The 20485-nt window shown below is 56.4% G+C and overlaps 1 protein-coding gene across 2 annotated transcripts in view; it reads right to left on the reverse strand.

Annotated features, from left to right (window-relative positions):
* The window catches only part of FBLN1 (fibulin 1), an 81317-nt gene that overhangs the window by 38324 nt on the left and 22508 nt on the right, over positions 1-20485 (reverse strand). For both annotated transcript variants that reach the window (XM_045779488.2, XM_045779489.2), the window contains exons 3-13: positions 19910-20045; positions 17709-17880; positions 14032-14091; positions 12562-12663; positions 11821-11958; positions 10547-10684; positions 6267-6410; positions 5339-5467; positions 4466-4591; positions 1743-1862; positions 833-964 (exon numbers count right to left, since the gene is read on the reverse strand). In XM_045779488.2, the coding sequence (XP_045635444.1) occupies positions 833-964; positions 1743-1862; positions 4466-4591; positions 5339-5467; positions 6267-6410; positions 10547-10684; positions 11821-11958; positions 12562-12663; positions 14032-14091; positions 17709-17880; positions 19910-20045 (1397 nt within the window). The remainder of the gene's footprint in view (positions 1-832; positions 965-1742; positions 1863-4465; positions 4592-5338; positions 5468-6266; positions 6411-10546; positions 10685-11820; positions 11959-12561; positions 12664-14031; positions 14092-17708; positions 17881-19909; positions 20046-20485) is intronic.

Here is a 20485-nt window from a genome sequence, read left to right on the forward strand (position 1 = left end):
TCACCTTCTTCACGACCAGAAGTGACCAGTGCAGAACGTGGGGCGTCTGGGTGGACAGCCCTGTGAGGGGGCTCATGAGGAAGAGGCCGACACACCCAACCCCTGTGATTCAGCTTCTGGGCCGTCCCTGGATCCATCCCAGGGTCCTTCATTCACAAACATCTACTCAGCACCCCCTCTCGGTTGCCAGATGGCTCAGTTACAGAGCTCACGATGACCCCTAGAATGTTCTTTGACATGGGAGCTGAGAACAGTTGGGTGTCTCCGGCCCCCTCATTTAGCCACACTGGAACCGACCCCCGGCCCCAGTAGGACCCTCACCCACAGTGCTCCTAACGACTTAGGACTGTCACACACCAGAACATGGCCAGCCCCTCGCCCGGGCCGTCATCAGCACCTGGGGTCGGAGGTCTCCACCATCTGCTCACTGCTCTGCCCTTAACTCTTGGCAGGCTCACATCAAGGGGTCGTTGAATGGGTGAAGGCAAGATGCAACGAGAGGCCGTGGGGGGTCTTCTGGGCACTGAGCTCCCACTTCCTCCTTGGTCAGCACCTTCCTAAAGGCTGTCATTCCCTGTTCTGGCCCCCTTGGGGCCATCTAGGGCCTGGCAGGAGGGTCAGGACCCCCTGAAGACAGCTGTGCCGGGTGCGGGGGACCAGGGTGTGTGTGCAGAGGCCTCTCCTCCCCCTCCCAGAGGCACCCCATCTGTGGTGTGGCCCCTGGGCCGGGGAAGTGCATCTCCACAGCTAGGGGGCTGCCCAGCCTCGGCTCCCCAGCACCGCAGAGCCCCGCACGCGGCCTGAGCGACCCCCGGGCTTCCCCAATGCTCACCTTGGCAGTTGCGGCCGTTGGGGGCCAGCCTGTATCCAGACGACGGGCAGCTGCACTGGAAGCTTCCGGGGATGTTGATGCAGCGATAGGAGCAGATGTGGCCACCGGTGGGCAGCGCGCACTCGTCAATGTCTGTGACGGCAAAGCCCCCGTCAGCATCCCGTGTGGACCCCGGCCAGGCTACACTCCCAACAGTGGGCCAGGGTGGGGCAATCTGGACATAGGAAGCCTCAAGGTGCTGGGGCAGCCTCGGAAACAGTGACACCAGAAGGGGAAACTGAGTCCCAGAGAGGGGAAGGGCCTCGCCTAGGGTCACACAGCAAGTTCGTGGTGTGAAGTGTGTGTACATGGGGGAAGGAGGCACTCTGGGGGCGGAGGGAGGGGAAGAGCACGTAGTATGGTGACCGCAGGTGCAAGGACCTCCTGACGCAGTTAGAACAAACATGCTAATAAAAATACACCTGCCCGGAAAGGACTAGGAGTCCTAACAGCAGCTGTCCTCGGAGCACCTGCGGTGCGCCAGGGACCGAACAAAGTGCTTCTGAGTCGTCATCCGGTTTAATCCTTTGACAGCCCGGTGGGTCTGCGCTCAGCCCTCAGGCCACAGAGGAGGCATGGCCCCGGCCAAAGAGAGGCAGAGCTTGAGTCAGGCATGTGGGTGGCCCCTGGGTCACCACCACCAAGCCTGGCCATGTGTGGTTCTGGCCACGTGCGTTCCTGCCACGTGTGGTTCAAGGTCCCAGCACACGTGACACTCGCGGTTACGTGGTGGCTACTTTCTAAACCTCACTCGCAGGGGCTTCTTTGTATCCAAATAAATCTCATTTGGAGGGAAAAAAAACCCCACACCACCCACCAGCCTGAAGAGGGGTGGAGGTGCCCTCCCTTCAGCCGAGCGGGGCGCCCCCACCTTCGCAGGTGACCCCGTCCACGTCGCTGAGCTGGTAGCCTCGCCGGCAATAGCACTGGTAGGAGCCGTACACATTGGCGCACTCCTGGCTGCACGGGCTGCTGCTGCACTCGTTCACATCTGAAAGGGACACAGGCCCCGCGGGTCAACGCCCGGAGCCGCCCACCCGCCCTGGTCCCTGGCAGGGCTGTAGACACAGCACCTTCCTCAAGTTAACACAGAGGAAGGGCCAGAGGTCCTGCGGCGGTCGGGGCTGGGGTCCCGCCTGGGGTCATCCAGAGGGAGAAAGGCTCCCACTCCGTCCCCCGTGGCTGATGGATCTGGAACCTCTTATCAGGACGACTGTAAAGCCTCCCATCTCGGATCCTTCTAGCGTGTTCCCACCAGGCTACCGCCAGGTCACTTCTAGTCCTCAAACAGAGATCTGATCACGGCCCTCCCCGTTTCACCTCCAAGACGATGCCCTCTGCAGAGCGGGAGGCCTGAGAGAACAGCCGAGATGCCAATATTCCTAACATGCCGACGCCTGGCGCTCACCAGCCCACTCAGCAACTCTGGGCTCCTCCTCCTCTGTTCCCTTCACTTAGGGCAGGGATCAGCATACATCTGGCCCACTGCTTGGTTTTGTCAAGAAAGTTTTATTGGCACATAGCTACGCTCGCTCACTCATTTACCCCCGTCTGTGGCCGCTTTTCCAACACAGCACAGAGGTGAGTAACTACCTCGCAGATTGTAGCCGGCAGAGCCTACAATAGTTACCATGTGGCTTTTAGGGGGAAAAAAATTGCCAACCTCTGGCCTAGAAGTCCTTTCTCACATGTATTTACTGCCAACTCCTAGCAGGGCAGGAGGGGCGAGCCGCTGAGAATGTCCATTAGCCTCTCACCCCATATCTTACCCTGCAGTACCCCTGCGCCCCGCCTGGCCGCCCCCTGCTCACCTGGTCACCTGCTCACCTCTGCCCCATGTGGTTTCTCATCACATCCCAGAGACACTCCCTGAAGGCAGGAACCGTGTTCTCACTACACACCTTATCAGGGGGAGCTTTATTAATGCTTCGCGCAAGGACACGGCAAAGCGGGCCAGACCCCTGTTTTATGTCCCCAGTGTTGCTGCTAATGGAGACGTGACTATCTCCTTTCCAGTCACATACGAGTGACGAGGAACGGCCTGAGCCACGAATGCAATAGCCAGGACGCCTGTGGTCTCCACAGACGGCACTCTGTCTCATGCAGGACACTGGGGCGAGCTCTTCCCTCGCTTCATCCTCATGACTCCTGATAAGGGGGCTTGCTACCCCCCGCTCTTGCAGATGAGGACACTGGGGCCCAGAAAGGCTGAGCTACTTCTTCAAGGCCATAAAACGGCAGAGCTAGGATTTGAACCCAAGCTCCAGGGAGGCCCCCCACCCCATGCGTGAATGGCTTCCTTGCCAATACACGTGCGTTAGGTCTGGTTCTTGGGGGCAGATCCTGAACTCTTAGGGGGACCCTAGGGCCCAGGATCCCATCACACTCTCCACGCTCCAGTTTGAGAACTGTGCAAACTGGGTGCATCTGGGTATATGTGACTTTTGTGATTATACTGCTGAGGGTCCAGAGGCTGTGCTGGGCAACGGGCGGGCATCACTGAGGGCTGTCAAAGCTCTTTCCTTTGCTGACCTCAGAACCTAATCCCCATAGAAGATGTGATACCTGTTAAGCACCTACTGTGTGCCAGGCCCTGTGCTGAATGCACATCACACCTTCTCGTCCAGCCCCAGGGGAGCCTGGTGCTATGTGATAATCGGAAGACTCAGCACGAACAACTCCATCCCGCCCCCACCTGGCGGACGGAGAGACCTGACCAAACTTCAGCATGGCTTCTACTGGCCCAAGACAGGTGCCTAGGATGATGACCTTGGACCCTTAAAATGCCTGCCTGAGAAAGCTCAGCGCAGCCCAAAGAAGATACTCAGTATTCCAGCCAACACCTGATGACACGCCCTGGCCTCCTTCTTCTTAGAAGTATTTACTTTAGAAAACTTGCAAAGATAAACCTTTCTCTGTCCCTTCCAGACGTATCTTCTGCAACCCAAGAGTCTTTCCCCAGGGTGCAGGAACCACGCCTTTGAGACGCGATCGGGAAGGGGAGGCCCCCATCTCCCAGTCTCTGTGGGAGGGAGGAGCCAGGTAGCAGGGGCAGCAGCCTAACCAGGCTGACCCCCACCTAACATCCTGTGGTACTTCTCCTTAGCATTCCCAGCATTTCAAAAGCCTCTCGCCTTTTGTTTCTGCAGAGCTGAGAGGGATTCGCACTGACGTCTCTCTCCACTACTGCAACAGTCTGAATAAGACCTGTCTTTACAAACGTACTTGAGAATCTGACCTGTCCACTGCATTTCTCCTGTTAGGACCTGGAGGCAGATGACATCAGCCTCTCCCCACGGTCACGTGAACACAGGGTGGGTGGGAGGCCTCCAAATTCCACACTCTTAGCCCTGTCCCACACACCTTCTTCAGGTTATCAGTCCCCACAGGCGGGGCCCTGAGCAGACGCCCCCAGGCACCCCAGGGCCCGGGAGGAACCCGGAGAGGAGTCATCTCTGACAAGCCGACCCATGTCACCTAATACGTGCTTGGGGAACAAACTCGAGTCTGTCCCCGCAGGTCTGCAGGGGGAGTGGTGGCTTTCCCCAGGAGCAGGGGTTCCCGGAGCGCCCCGCCCTGCCCGCACGGCCTCACCTTCACACGACCGGCCGTCGGCAGAGAGCCGGAAGCCCACGGTGCAGCTGCAGAAGTAAGAGCCGGGCGTGTTCTCGCACTTGTGGCCACACAGACGCCCGGGGTAGCGCCGACACTCGTTGATGTCTGCAACAGAGCGGACGGGGTGGCTCAGGGCAGCGTCCGCCCCCCGACAGCACCCCACGCCGCCTCTGCTTGCAACCTCCGTCCCCCACCGCCTGCAGCCCCATCTCTCAGGTGAGAGAACCAAAGTGACTTGTCCCCAAACCCACGGCAAGTCCGCGGGGGAGCCAGGGCCACACCCAGGCTGCCTGTCTGCTGGGCAAGTCTCATGCCCCTTCCCTGATGGCCAGCCCTCCTGGGGACGTGTCCACCCACAAGTTCTCCACTCCGGAGCCCTGAAGGAGGGTCCGCTGGGTCTGACACGGGGCTCTGGGGACGGGTGGGGCAGCTGCCAGTCTCCCCCAAGCAGCCTGGTTTGGGGGTGGCAGGTGGCGGCCAGCGGGGGTCTGTCCCGGCTCCCGGCGGGGAGGCGGCCATGCCACCGTTGCTTTTTCTGCCGTGGGCTGTGCATGCAGCCCCGTGGCCCTGCGGGTGAGCACGGACTCTGGGAAATCACTCATGCTTCTGGACATTTGTAGAGCAGGCTGTAGTCTCCTGGAGGCTTGTAGGCCTTGGGGCAAGCAGAACGCCCGCTGCACAGGCAGGGGGCCTGGCTCACACCCAGGAGCGCAGCGGCAGGGCTGGAACCAGGGTGGGGGTCTCCCGACTCAGGGTCTGCTCTCTGGGGCTGCTGCACCGGGCTTTCTCAGCTGAGGCATAGACGAAGGTCACCCCAGGGGGCCACTGAGGCCTGCGGGGACGCCCACGTACCCACACACGTCCTGCTGATGCCGTCGAAGTAGTATCCAGCCTTGCACTCACAACGGAAACTTCCAGGGGAGTTCACACACAGGTGCCCCGGCCCACAGGGCTCAGAGGGTGCCGCACACTCGTCCACATCTTGTAAAAGAGAAAGACGCATTAAAAAATGTTCAGTGTGGGTTTTTTACCCCCTGAGATGATCAGAAAGGAAGATAAGAAAGCAGCAAGCTAGAATGTTCGCGGACAAAGCAGCATTATTTATTCTCCAACACGAGGTCACAGAGCGCCTGCTGTGTGCTGAGCCCCGTGCTGGGGAGACAGCTGAACCAGATGCAGCCCCTGCCCTCGGGGGCCTCCTGCTCCGGCGGCCAGGTGGCCAGCCACAGCCCTAGGGAAGGCAGGAAGTGCCCAGTGACCTGGGGAGCCGCTAGGAAGTGCGCCTTCCCTCTAGCAGGGACCTGGATCCGAAGGAATGTAGCAGCAGCGGGCAGAGGGAACGATGTAAGAGCAGAAAACCACACAGAAAGGAAAGGGCAGGGCTTAATGTTTAGGGAGCAGCAAGACCTGCTGCATCTGAATTATAAGGTTTACAAAGTTGGGGCCACCTCAAGAGGAGGTGTAAGCAGGGTCACTGCCTGTCCTCTGTCTCTCACCAGTGGGGATTGTGAGCAGGGAGGCACAAGGGAGCTTTCAGCGCAGGACACCCCAGACAGACTCAAAGGGACAAAGCTGGGGACACTGGTAGGCTAGCATCCTACTGCAATAGTCCAAGCAATCCATGATAAAGGTCTATGCTTAGAGATGAGCAATGGGACGGATGGACAGGTAGAAACAGCTTCACTTTGGGGATCTCCTCTCCCCTTCCAGAGAAGGGAGGGGTATGCAGGGAGCAGACAGAAAAGTTGGTTTCAGACTGGTTTTCTTTTTTAATACCAACCAACACAGCGGGTTCCCTCCTCGTTGAGATGGTAGCCACGGCCACAATTGGGCACGTTCTTCTGGCATGTGTAGGAGCCCTCCGTGTTGATGCATGTTTGCCCAACGGGGCATGGGGCACTGATACTTAAACACTCATTGATATCTGCAGCAGGAAAGACAGAGACAACATGATTAAACAGAGGGCCTCCAAAAACCCAACAATTGGGTCTCCAGAAACCCCCACTCCACCCCCCCACTGCGAAACCCCACATGGAGGTACTGCAATGTCCCTCACCCCGGACCACACAGCAGCCTCCCGACTGGCTCCCAGATCTTGCCAGCACATGCCACCTCGAACGCCACCTGACTGGGCCATCTCCCTGCCCTTGAACCTTCAACCCGTCCGGCTTCCCTGCACGGAATCTGAGGCTGCCTGCCTGGCTCTCAGGTCTGCCCACAGTCACGTGGCCATGTCCCGTCTGAATCCCGCGAGCCTAGCGAGTGCGAACCAGGAAATGCACAAGGATAACCGTTCACCCCTCCAGCTCCAATTCTGTGCGAAATCACAGAGGCTGGGGCGTCTGATGGGCTCAGTCGGTGAAGTGTCTGACTCTTGCTTTCTGCTCAGGTCATGATCTCAGGGTTGTGAGTTCGAGCCCTGTGTCGGGCTCTGCACTGAGCATGGAGTCTGCTTAAGATTTTCTCTCTCCCTCTCCCCTGCCCTGCCCCCCACTTGAGTTCTCTCTCTCTCTCTCTCAAACAACAACAACAAAAACGCCTAGGCTGAACTTCTTACTGGGGGATACTTCTAAAGGGACCGAGGTTTTTAAGAATCCCCTTGTTCAGACACTTACAAAGCATCTAGGGGACAAAGAGAAGAGAGTGATGGTGGAAGACCCCCTGAGCTGAAGTAAAAAAAGAGGGACTGGCTGTACTTCTCCCCTCCGGGCCACCCCACCCTCCTCGGACAGTCAGTGACCAGCTGCACCCTCCCCCTTGAGTCAGTCTTCTCGCACCGGTGCAGCATTTAACAGTTGACCAAAGCATTTCAGTCCATACTGCCCTTGCCCGCCACAGCTAGCCTGCAAGTTAGGCAGGGCCAGGATTGATGTCTGCATTTTATAAACAAGGGAACTCCCCAAGCACGAGGCTGGGCCTAGAACCAGGCAGGGAGTCCTGCCTCCCAGCCCTCAAGTCAGGGGTGGGCAAACTACAGCCAGCCAGCCGAATCCAGCCAAATCCGGCCCACTGCCTGTTTTTGTCGATAAAGCTTTATCGGAACACAGCCATGTCCATTCTTTGACCTACTGTCTATAGCTGTTTTCATGAGCTGCAACAGAGACCCTAGAGCTCACTGAGCTGGTACTTACTCTTTAGCCCTTTACAGAAAAAAATTTCTGCGTCAGGAATAAATGCTGCGTTTAGCAACAATATGGCTGCTTTCCCTCTCAGCCTTGTGCTCCCCAATCAGATCTACAGTGCCCAAACTCTGCCCCAGGACCTGTGAGCTCCCAAGATGGAGCGGGGCAGCATCTGGGAAGCCCTGCTCTGGCCTTCTCTGTTGTCCTCACTACAGCGGAAAGGAAGACGGTGGGCCCTTTCGGGGAATCAGAAGAAACAGGGAAAACCAACAAAAAGCTGGGATCGTCTCAAGGCCCTTGGCAACCAAACCTCAAGGTTCTAGAACATTCTATGTCTTATGATAAGGAAAGAGGCCTCTGCTTTCTTTCTCAGAGCCTGGCCATCCTCGTGCGGGCCCCCTGGGCAGAGCTCTGCAGCTGCTGGGCTGTCTGCCGGGGGCCAGAGGGGAATAGGCAGGCTTGCTGGGGCACCAGGAAAGGTTCCAGGAATCCCAGGAAGATGGATTCAACTGCCCATGAGGTCAGAGCTTCCCACCACCTCACCCTGCTCTGGAGGGAGCGAGGGTGCTGTCGGCAGAGGGGTGCAAGCCAAAGACCAGGATGCACACGGGAGGGGAAGCGCCCTCTCCCAGAGGACCTTGAAACCAGCATTCGATCCTGACACACTTTCTCCTTGTAGAGAAGTATTTGGGATGACACGGCCATTTTTTAAAAGATGACGTAAAGGTACTGACACAAAACCACGTCGAAATAACATTGTGAAGGGGTCGGGGGAGGACGTGGAGCTCAGTCTGGTCCATTTGCATCAGAAACAAAGCGTCTCCAGAGAGCAGGAGCTCGGAAGGGCACACAGACACTGCTGAGCGAGAGAGAACCGTTTCCTTTCCGCACTTTGGGATTGCCCTCATTTTTGTAAATATATACATATATATATTTATTTAACTTTTGAAATTAAAAAAAATTTTTCGTAAAGAAAGAATCCTGAGTCTGGTTGCAAAGACTGTGGGCACATGAAAACGGAGGCCGCCCCCGGGCTGAGATGAGGGGCACCTCACGACTGGTTTGCAAACCCTCCGAATAACCAGGTACTGGTGGGTGGGGCTCCTTCGGGGCTTTGCTCCACTCACCCGGGCTCTCCCTGCGTCTAGGGGTGTCCCCTCCTGCTCCTCTCACACCTTGTCCCTGCACAGTCTGCACCCCATGGGGGGGAGGTGGGGGCCACACTGAGACTTGCCAATGTTCCTTCTTTGTGAGAATCAGGGCTCGTTTTGCCATGAGTCAGGGTTTCCATCCCGAACAGATGCCAGCCTCCTCGGCAGAGCCCCCTCCAAGCGCACTACAAATCTGGGCAGACCCTCCTCCCTGCTGGCCCTGCGAGGGCCGTCAGCCTCCGACTCACTAGTCCCCTGTGCTGGGTGACGACATCCCGGCTGGCAGGAAGCTGGTGAGGGGCCAAGCCCAGCCAAGCCAAGTCCCTTCCCCCACCCCCCCACCAGCTCGGGCGCCTCCCCACACTCCCTGCACGGGAGGACAGGGGAGCTTTAAGAAGAAGGCTGTGGCTGGGCTCCAAGGAGGCCCCTGTCCAAAGTGGAGGTCACTGTTCTATTTGTCTTTAAATGTCCCGGGGTGATAAAAAAAACAAAAACAAAAACAAAAAAAACCAAGGCAAGCTTTCAGTCCAAACTACCATTTCAAATCAAAGATCAATACAGATTTCTCTGAGAATGGGTGAGCCAGACCTCAGACAGAAACCTGCCATCCCTCGCTCTCGGCGGTGCCAACCTTTCAAGGAGGGTAACGGGGCAGCCCAGGGAGGGTGGGTTCTAACTGGTGGCGTCTGCGGCTCTCATCGGGAGAGTTTTCCTGTCCTCAAAGGCACGACCCACAAGGCTCTGCTGAGCAGAGGCCAAGGCCAGGCCGGCGGATCTGGACACCAATGCCAACAGCACACAGTGACCGAGCCAGGAGGTTAGCAGGGGTGAGTCCAGGAGAAAGGGGAGTCGCCTCCCGTGTGCAGAGCAGGTAACTGGTCTGCTTGGCTCCCTGCCCCTCCCGCACACTGCTTCCCCGACCTGAGCGTCTCGCCAGGCCTCCTGCGTTTACTAGTTTATAATTAATATAAACTGATAGCAACAGAGCGGTTTTGTGGTTTTTTGCGGTGAGATATATGTGACAGAAAATGTGCCATTTTCCCTATTTTTAAGCGTACAGACAGGTGGCATCAACTACATTCATGCTGTCGTGCAACCATCACCACCATCCAGCCACACAGCTTTTTAATTTTCCCCGACTGAAACTCCCTGCCCAGTAAACACTAGCTCCCCGCTCCCCTGCCCCAGGCCCTTGGCATCTCCTGTGCTCCTCTCCACCTCGATGAGACCGACTAGTAACACACAGTATCTTTTACAACACATTTTTAATACACCAGGCACTTCCCGGGCCTCTTGTTCAATCCTTGCCTCAAGCCTCGAAGGCAGACAATGCGATTATTCCCGTTTTATAGAGGAAGAAATTAAGGGTCAGAGGAAGGAAGTCAATTACCCGAAGTCATTAAGGTCTAAACCAGGGGTCTCTGACTCCAAAATTGAAGCCAAATCAGGGGTTTAAACCAGGGGTTTCGTCTAAACTGCGGGTTGCTACACTCGAGCCCTGGGGCCAACCCCAGCCTGTACCTGTCCTGGTAAATAAAGTCTTCTGGGGACACAACACTGCCCACTCGCTCACGTATCTGTGGCTGCTTTCCAGCATCGACGGCAAAGCCGAGAAGCCAGAGCAGACCTAGGACGGCCCACGAGGCCTCCGTGTTTGCTCCCCGGCCCTTTATGAGATAGCCTCGCCAACCTCTGCTCGGCAGCCGCCCACATTCTAGAGACGTGGCCCAGCGCGGGGGCGGGCGCCCGGCCCGGGGGACCCCGCCGGCCCGGCGACGGCGTCTTACCGATACAGTTGCCTAAAGCATCTTGTATAAAGCCGTTCTTGCACTGTAGCTGGGGTCTGCAGCGGAACGATCCCAGAGTATTCTGACAGATAAAATCGGGGAGGCAGTTATGAATACCACTCTGACACTCGTCAATATCTGGCACGTCATAAAAAAAGGAAATGGTTAGCAAGAGTCCTGCCAGAAGCCGTCGTACAACATTTAAAAATCACAAGAAAGTTTTTTTCCCTAACGCTCCTTACTCCGACTACAGCCCGAAACATTCCACTAGAGGAGCCCCATAAAAAAGAAACTTCGCTGGCCAAATGTGCTCACATCGCTAAGGATTGAAAACTCTTTTTTTGTTTCCCCCAAGGCTCTGATGAGGCAAACTTCCTGTTATATAATAAATAACCCAGGCATTTTCCTGGCAGTATGTGGGATTTTTTTTTTTTTTCACTTTAGGCTAAGTGCATGTTTAGTTTAGATAATAAGCGATGATCTTAGGGGCAATAAACACTGTCCCTATAAAGTTATTCATTCTGCAATCGTCACCATCTTCCAAGTAGGAACAATGGTGGTTGTCATGATCAGACACGTTGGCTGCCCTTCGCCTCAAGTTCATGGCTGTCAAGTGTTCCAAAGTGTATGCTCAGCTGGCTGGGCCCCTGGGTTCTCAGGGTCCAAACCGCCCCAGGAGGGTGGAGTGAAGTGAGCTTGCCCAAAGGCCCTCAGACGTCAGGAGGGTGCGCCTGGCTTTTGAGTTACCCTCGTAACTCAACCAAACTTTTCGCACAAGTGGTTTTGTCATTCTGAAGGGCTGGAAGCCCTGTGTTCTAAGATATCCTCATCAAAGCCTTATCCGCCAAATAACATCTATGGCTTGGCGGGGGAAGGCCAGCAGCCAGAAATGTCATGTTTTTATGCAGCGGAAGAGAATATGCTTTGAACTTCAAGGAAGCCTGGAGTCGGATGGGAGGCAGCTGTTGTGCAAAAAAGATTTTTTTGGGGGGAGGGGAGAAAGCTCATGTGAGCACCTGAAATTCACCTCTGATCTTATTCTGAAATAATCCTGCTCTGAGCCTTCCCAGAAATGCAAACTCACCATTGGCATTAACCCAACATTATGGCAAAGAAGGTAAATCTTTACCAACATAACTGGCCAGTGTCCCTGGGCAGTCCCAGGGGGTGGGGCGCATGGCGCCAGGGAGCCCAGACCCCCGGGAGCCCGGTGCTGCCTTTACTACTATCTAGTCCTGGCGAGCTGAGGTGCATAGACTTGGAGCATGTTATACCTTTGCAGTCATTGTCCTCCGTGAGCTCATAGCCAGTCCCACAGCTGCTGTCTCTCTGGCAGCGGAAAGAGCCCACTGTATTGACACAGGACTCTCCGAGCCGGCAGTTGTGGTTGCCCATGACACATTCATTGATATCTAGGAGAGAGGGAGGGAGAGCAGGAGTAACCAGCCAGAACCACGGACCCCCACGCTTTATCAAAAGGAACGTACCAGAAGGCGTGGTGCACTGGTTCCCAGCATCAGTCTAGTCCCCCACGCACCCGCCTACTGGGGTCCTGGGCACCCACCACCAAATCAAAAGCAATAGTCTCTTGCCCCTGCTCAGTTTCAGATCTATTGCATTCTTGGAGCCCCCACGAAGCAAGTGCCAGGCTCTGACCCCGAGTCACGTGATCCTTAACGCCCCTACGAGAGGTGATCACCTTCCTCCATCTCCCCCACCCTGGACAGGAGGGGCCAAGAGAGGCCGAGGGATGGCCCAGCCACTCAGCAGACCCCGCATTCAGAGCCTCTTCAGACCCCAGAGCCAGCCGTCCTTCCCACTGCAGTATTTGTATGTTCCCAGAGGAGAGCCGTGGCTGGGCGCCGTGCACTGTGGACTCCAGGACTGCTGTTCTTCACTGACGAGCGGGGCCCCGAGGTGCACACAGTGGGCCCTGCCCAGATGCCAAGTAGAGGCAGGGGCTCCCAGTGCGGTGGAGCACCGTCCCGCGGCGGTGGGAGCACGGCGACCGTTACCTTCACAGGAGACACCGTCGGGCAGCAGCTGGTAGCCCACGAAGCAAGAGCAGACGACCTCCTCCCCCGTGTCTCGGCACTGTTGCTTGCAGGGCCCGCCGCCTGGAACCGGGGTGAATCAGAGCAGATGGGAGCCGGGAGCCGAACCCACACCACACACCTTTTGGGTTTCCAGTTCCGTTTGGAATGGGCCAGAGCAAACTCCCTCGGGGTGCACAATATACAAAGGTGGGCTCCCCACTTTGGAGCCCACCCTCTCCTGCCTAGCACCCCTCCCTTCCCACAGGAGACCTCCCCCGCCCCAGCCCTGGACAACCTTGGGGCTGCTGCCTCAGGTCCCAGCCCTGGTCCGACAAAACAGCAGCAGGCTGGGCCACCCCCGCAGGTTGAAGTGGCACTGGGAGGGGCCGGGCGGAGAAGCCAGGGATGCTGGCGCCCAGCACAGACACGGAGGGGGCCGTCCCGTGAGGGAGGCCAGGCCCCGCAGAGGCCCCACGGGCCCCCACAGCTCACCTGGCTCCCTGAGTGTCCTGGTACCCCCTCTCCAACCACGCTTCCTGCAGGCAGCTGAGTATGCTCAAAGAGCAAATCCCACCGGGACAGACCTCTACCAGCTAAAGATGCTACCAGAGTTCTGACCACTGCCCTGGGCCTGTAGGCCCTTTCCTCTATCCACCCCCCCCGCACCCCTCCCCCATGCCATGGCCCACCAGCTGCTGTGGCTCTTGGCCCGCATGTTTCCACTCCTGCGGCCCCAATCTCCGTCCAGCGGTACTTTCCTGGCTAACCTACCCTCACCCGTCGCAAACCAGCTACGTCCTCCCCCAGGGAGACCTTCCTACACACCTCCGCCAGGAGCCTTCTGGGCTCTCTGTCCTCCCCCACCATCCCCACCCCCCGCCCCTGCCCCTGTGCCAACTGTCACTCTGCACTGACCGCATCACTTTGTGATTATACTGGCTCCCAATTAATGCTCCAACTAGAGGGCAAGCCTCCGAATGAGGCTTTGGAGCAGACTTGCCAGTCTAGACATGTGGGAATGTTCCATGAAAGAGAAATAAAGTTTTATCATATGAAAAACAAATGTGCCAGGCCCCAGTCACTTTACATTTGCAAACGTCTCCCTTGCGAGACAAATGGATACTGTCCACGGCACCTGCTGGGGCTCCAGGCCACAAAGTCAAGTAACACTCCCCCCTCCCCAGGTGTTCACGCTTTCCAGAGCCTATGTTTAGGTGGGTGCTGGGGGGGGGGGCTTCTGACACCCACTTCCCACATGGCGCCCTCCCTATCAGTCCACCAGGCCCCCGCTTGAAGGGAAAGTGGGAGACCAGGAGTGCGGGGAGGGTAGAGGGACTTGAGCTGACTCGCAGCCTAAGGTCTCTTCCCAGGTGAAGCTGAGCAAAGCCCGAGGTTGAACTCCCAGTGGGATCAGCGCTGCCTCTCCCTCGGGAGGTAGCAGGGCCTCACCTCTGCAGCGGTCATTCAGGTACGGGTCCTCCTGTTCCTCCTCGATCTCCGAAATCTTGGCTGAGAGGAAAGAGAGGCAAAAGGGACATTTATCCAAACACAAGGTCCCATCATGTCTCCGCAGAAACCCTGAATTCTTTCTCTCCTTATAAATCCCAGGCAGTCGCGCCCGTTTGGGGAGCTCAGGGATTGCTGCGGGACGATAGGCATTCACACGTTACTTGCCTATTTCAGCAAATGCCGTCACGGCCCTGCTCTGGACTGGGCCATGGCCCCCGAACCTTAAACAATGCACCCGGTAAAAGCGTGTTGTTATGGGTTGAATGGTGTCCCCCGCCCAGAAGATGTTGGAGCCCTAACCCCAGGACCTGCGAATGTAACCTTCCCCTGGAGAAGGGTCTTTGCAGATGATGGAGTTAGGTGGGTGAGGACGAGCCCCCAGCCGGTACGTCTGTGTCCTTACGGAGAGAGGAGAGTGGATGCAGAGACAGACACGCACAGAGGCAAAATGATGTGAAGACACAGGGAGGAACGGCCAAAGAGCATTCGAGGCCACTAGAAGCCAGGAGAGCGGCCCAGGGCAGATTCTGCCCGCAGCCTCGGAGGGATGCAGCCCTGCCAATGCCTTATTGGGGGCATCTGGCCTCCAGACTGGGAGACAGAACATTCCCGTTGTTTAAGCTCCCCCCAACTCCAGTCCGTGGGGCATTGTTATGGCAGCCCCAGAAAATGAGTACATGTATGCAGTCTACCAGCAAAGCTCGATTTAGTGCAGGCCATGAGTGAATGAACCTCACTGGGTTCATTTGGACAAGGTGTCAGAGCGTCTGCTCTGTGGGCGGAGCAATCGGCAGAGACAAGCCCCTACTCTCAGCAGAAACTTCAACAGCGCAACGGGAGACAGCGGGACCAGTAGCCTCCCCTAATTTAATCTCACCGGGTGGCTTTCCGCTGCTAGTTCCGGGGTAAGAGAAGAAACGGATTCGTCCCTTCAGCTTGCGTAAGATAGCCAAGGGCGGGAAGGATCCCTAAAAATCCCGGAAAACCACGCCCTGGGAAGTCGAGGCCCCTTCCACAAGAGAAGACGCAGCGATCGCAATTCAGCACGAGTCGACTGGTATGACCGCGATGGGCAGGAAAGTGTGAATCTCAGTGCACCCACCGCACACTCGTGCCCACGGGAGAGAAGTCAAAAGAGACGCAGAGAAAACAAGGAAAGGAAATGTGACCTAATGGAAACAATATTTCTGCGTCAGTTTCCTCTTCCCTCTGCTTTCTGTAGCTTCTAAAACGCCCACAGTGCATGTCACACAACACGGGGAAAAATAAACATCATCGAAAAGAAACATATTAGTAATTCGCTATAAAATTTGATACAACATAACTTACATACACTGGGCATGAGGCAGTCTTTTTTTGGGGCTGTTAAAATGTGGTCAGGGTCCCTAAATAGACCTTTCGCTTGGCCAGGAACTAAGCAAAAGACCTGTAGAGTGTGAATCATCTCTTCTACGTTACGGGGCCGGGAGCGCCTTTGCTAGGGTTATTCAACTTGAACTCTTGGCTCACTTGGGGCATTCAGTTGAGGCCGAGGCACAGGCCGGGGTGCCCGCCAGGAGGACCCATGAGAAACTACCTCTTGCCCAGGTGAGAAGGCCAACAAGTTTGCACGATGTCCTGTGGGAGCCAGCGAGCCTGGCACAGAGACACCGCCATTTCTACCAGAAAGCAAATCCCCAACCTGGGCTTCCCCAGCCTCCATCTGCCCATCTATAGAATGGGGATAACCAATATATGTCCCAGAACAGTTCCTCCCAAACTCCGTGCAGTAAAGGACAGGGCTCTTTCCCCCATCGTAGGCCAATACCTTGATAACATGTAAAATAAACAAATTCCCAGAAAAATTAAGTTATGAGAACAGACATATAAGCCCCCATTTAGATGAAACAGACATAAGTCACGCTATCAAATGCTTATAAAAGTTTCTAAAAGCTTACTCTCAACTGATGTACTTATTTTAGAGGCCAGCAGTGGTCTGTGGACCCTCTGTGTGGCCCCGCACAGCACACAGTAAGCCCACGATAAACACCCATGGGAGGAAGGCAGGCGCGTCTGTGTCTGCGAGGAGGAAGGGCAGGGAGTCCCCACAGAGACTCTGGGAAAAGTCTGGGGCAAGAATTGAAGCAGATAAAAGACAGAAGAGAAATAAGACATCTGGAACAGCAGTAAAGCTCAGAGATCGTTATGGAAACAAGACATAAATCAACAAAAATCCTCCCCAGAGACACAGGAGAAATTCTCCACCAGGACAAATAGTTTGGGTTTGTTTAAAGTGAAAATGTCATCTCTGGTTTCAAAAGTCAAGGAAGGAGCCAGAATGTGGTTCCAGACCTTCTTCATGACTGAGATATCTGAAATCAGCCCCATGGCATCCATGAAAAATTAAAAACAGAAGGAAACTGGTTTGCTTGTCCCAGGACCACAAAGCCACTGGGGTCATGAAGCCAGGGTGATGGGCAGCCCGACTTAGGGAGCACGGATCTGCGAGCTCCTCCTTCCTAAGGCTTTCCTGCCCTTTACCCACCAAAGCTCCCTTGAAGCTGTCCTTGGGGTCAATTGCCCCTTTGCTGAACAAATATCTATTAGTTAAAAGAGCATAGCCAGCTAGGAATGAGTGGTACCACAGCCCGCCTCTTGTCAACATATCATTGGCACCAGGTGGAGAGAGAAAGGGCACTGGCCAAGGAGTGGAAGGCCAGCGTTCTCCCTCCCCTGTGTGTTGGCCATGTGACCTTCCCCTGTGTGTTGGCCAAGTGACCTTGAGCATCAGGCCCTCGTCCATGAAATGAGAGCGAGGCCAGCCACCATGCTGCCCAGGGCTGTTGGAGGGACAGGGAAGAATCGTGATGGGAAACATTTATGGAGTCACCCCAAATACTCTATATTCATTCTCCCATATAATCCTCCCAGAAACCTTAGGAAGCAGGACTATAATTACTCCCATTTCACAGATGAGGGAAATGAGGTCTGGATACGTCAGTTTACTTAAAATACATGTTAGGACAGAGACATGAACCCGGATTTGTCAGATCCCGGATCCCAAGGCTTCGGTCCCACTCCTGGGCAGTGGCTCTCTCAGATGAGGTAATGGACATGAAACTGCTCTGACACCTAGAATCCGTCTATGCTGAGTTAAGGCAACAGCAAACGGGCGTGTCCATGCTCCCTGTGATTATTAATTTTATGTGTTAACTTGCTTGGGTCACAGTACCCAGAGATATGGTCAAACACCGGTCTGTATTTGCTGTGATCATATTTTAGATGAGATTAACATTTAAATCAACACGCTTTGAGTAAAGCCGATTGGCCTCCATAATGTGGGTGGGCCTCGTCTAATCAGGTGAAGGCCTCCAGAGAAAGCTCGACCTCCTCCATGCAAGAAGGAATTCTGCTAGCAGATGGCCTTTGAACTCAAGCTGCAACATCAGCTCTCCCTTAGGTCTCTGGTCTGCTGGCCCAGCCTGCAGACTTCAGACTTAAAGGCCCCCACAATTGAGAGAGTCAATTTCTTAAAATAAATCTCTCTATATATACGTACACACACACACAACCTATTGGTTTTGTTTCTTTGGATAACACTGACTAATGCACTGCCCCAAAGGGAAAGGGGGGATTACCTGCTTCTTGGATGTCCCCGATGTCGCCGGGGGCAAAGTCTGCCGTCTCCTGGCCCTTGACGCAGCACGCCCGGTACACCAGCCCGCACTGGTAGCCGACCATGAGAGTGTACTCGCAGCTCTGGCCCTGGGCCTGGGCCGCCCTCCCCAGCAGGCAGCAGTGGCAGCACCTCTGCAAACATAGGCGGAGACTCGGGATGGAGAAGCCACCCAGCACAGCAGAGCCCCCAGGCCTCTCTGATCCCCGTATGCACTCAGCCTGCACAGCGATGACACGGCGGCACTTAGCTCTCTCTTCTGAACACTGGCAGTAGGCAGCTCAGCCCCGAATCTCACAGGTCCCGGTTTTGAAAGGAACCCTAAAGGGGCTTGCACCCAACACGGACCCCACCACACCGGACTGACCCTCTCAACATCCCTGCCCCGCTCCCCTCATATTCCTCCAGGAGGAATTAGCTATGACAGGGACCCACTGAGCCTCACACGAGAGCTCCCCGAGGGCCCCCTCCTTGTGTGTGGTCTAAGATTTCTCTACCATGCCCGGAAAAATGAACATGCACTTGTCTCTCCCCCCCCCCACCCCCAGCTGCAGGTGGTTTGGGCAGCAGGAAGCGCATCGCGCCTTTGAAAAGCACGAGAACCTCAAGACAAGTCGTCAAGCGAGGGACAGAGTCACTGCCTGTCACCCAGACCCTGGTGCTCCTGAAAGTGACACCTGAATCCTGGGGACGGCATTCAGCCCCATACACGAAGAGCCCCACTTCAAACCTTACTATCCTAAGAAAGGCACAGGACTTTCCAAAAGGTCCAGGCAGGAGCCAGGAGGTGTGGCTTTGCCTGAGTGTCTGTGGGGGTTGATGGGTCTTCCATCCTGCAGGTTCTGCAGCCCCCGTGCCAGAAAGAGGGGGGCCTTCCAGGGCATGAGTAATCCTTCCCGGAAACACAAATCACCCATCTGCCAAAGCGGCCTGTTTCTACTCCCGTTAGAATATTCCGTGCCTTTTCCACACCTCCCTTCCTCTCTAGTCTGGGGACAAGGGCAGAGCTGTCTGCTGGGCAGACGGCGTCTGCCGAGCCCCAGCCTTGCCCGGGGAGGCGGTCGCTGGACGCCCAGGCTCCTGGCTCCAGGGCCCCCCTTGACCAGACCTCCCTCCCCTCGCCCCACCCAGCTCCCTCACACCAGAAGCTTCCTCCCAGGAGGGCCCACAAAGGCTGAGGGTGAGCGGAGAAGTTCTGGGACCCCCCCATCTCCTCCACATGGAACCTCCCTCCACGCTAATCTGAGCAAAGAGAGAACCCTCAGAAAGGAACCCACACCCCCTCCCAGAATTCAGACTCCATTCCAATTCATGCTCCTTGAAATCGCTTCCCAGCCTTCCTCACTGGGATTGGGAAATCTTTCTTCCTGGGAACGCAGCTCCGGCAGGAAGCTGGCTGACCAGGTTAACTGTCCAGAGCTCCTTCTGGTCGGGCTTGTTTTTCTCTCGCAGTGGGCGGTGAGGGAGGGACAACCTAGTTAATTTGCAGTTTGCAGGCCCTGGAAAGTGGTCAGGAACTCCTCCACCCCCATGGGAAGATGCAGACCTTCCACTGGGACAGAGGCCCCGAGGGCCGCAAAGGAGCCGCTGCAAACCCAGGATGGACGGCGACACTCACTCAGTGCTCACCTCCCCCTGGGCCCGATGGACCCAGCGCTGCCTCGCAGACCCCTCCTCTCTGCTGGTCCCAAAAGTACCCTGGCCAGGCCACTTTGGAGTGGGGGCCTCTCTGAACCTCCCTTTTCTCTTCTAGCGCAGTTTTAGAGGTCACGTGTTCTTGGAGGCCCTCTTGGGGGCCCCCTCTGAGCTCCAGGCTCCACCTCGCCCTGGAGGACGGGAAAGCTTCAGGGCCTCCTGCTCCTGGGCTTGGGGTGGGAGGGCCTGCCTTGAACTGTGAGGAGGGCTCTGAAGGCCCCGGAGCCCAGGCCATCTCTGCTCTGATCTCTGCATTCCGGCTGGAAGCCTGGGGACCGGACGTCTGCAGGGCAAGGCTGGGTCTCCCCCCTGTCATCCAGGGTTTACTCACTAAACTGCAGGGTGTGGGGGACCCGAGAGGCCTCCCCCTCCCTCCCTGCTGCTCAAAAGGACAGGTCTGGGCAGGTGCTGCAGGCAGGAGAGCGCCCAGGCCTCCCGCGGCTGGCAGGCAGGAGGACGGGTCCTCACCTTCACAAACGTGGCCTCGAGGCTGGTGTTGTCACTGTGTGGCGTGGCGCAGCTGTCCTGCTCGTTGGCCAGGTTGATGCCTGTGGCACAGTGCAGCTCCTCCAGCTGGCTGTGGCAGCACTGCTCCCGGACCATCCTGTGGGCAGAGGGGCGGCCAGGCTGAGGACAGGGCCCTGGGAGGGTGGGGTCCCGCCAGGGGGTCCACGGGGCCTGCCAACTGCAGCCCCTCAGGGATGGGAGCTCTGCCCTCCTGGGTGCCTCCCCTTCCCAACCTGCTCTCACTCGCAAACACACACACGCTCGCACGTGCACACACATGCGCTCGCACGCACACACTCACCCACCCACACTTGCTTGCACACACACTCATTCTCACGCACACGCTCACTCGCACACACTCACTTGTACAGTCACTCACAGTCACACTCATGCACACATGCAGTCACATGTGCTTACACGCACACACACCCACTCGCACACTTGCCCATACCCACTCAGTCGCATGTGCTCACACGCACACTTGCACACCCACACACTCGCACTCACACTCACTTGCAGTCACACACACGCACACAT

Source organism: Ursus americanus, chromosome 17 (genome assembly GCF_024610735.1).
Source record: "Ursus americanus isolate L20-20 chromosome 17, mUrsAme1.1.p, whole genome shotgun sequence".
NCBI lineage: Eukaryota > Metazoa > Chordata > Mammalia > Carnivora > Ursidae > Ursus > Ursus americanus.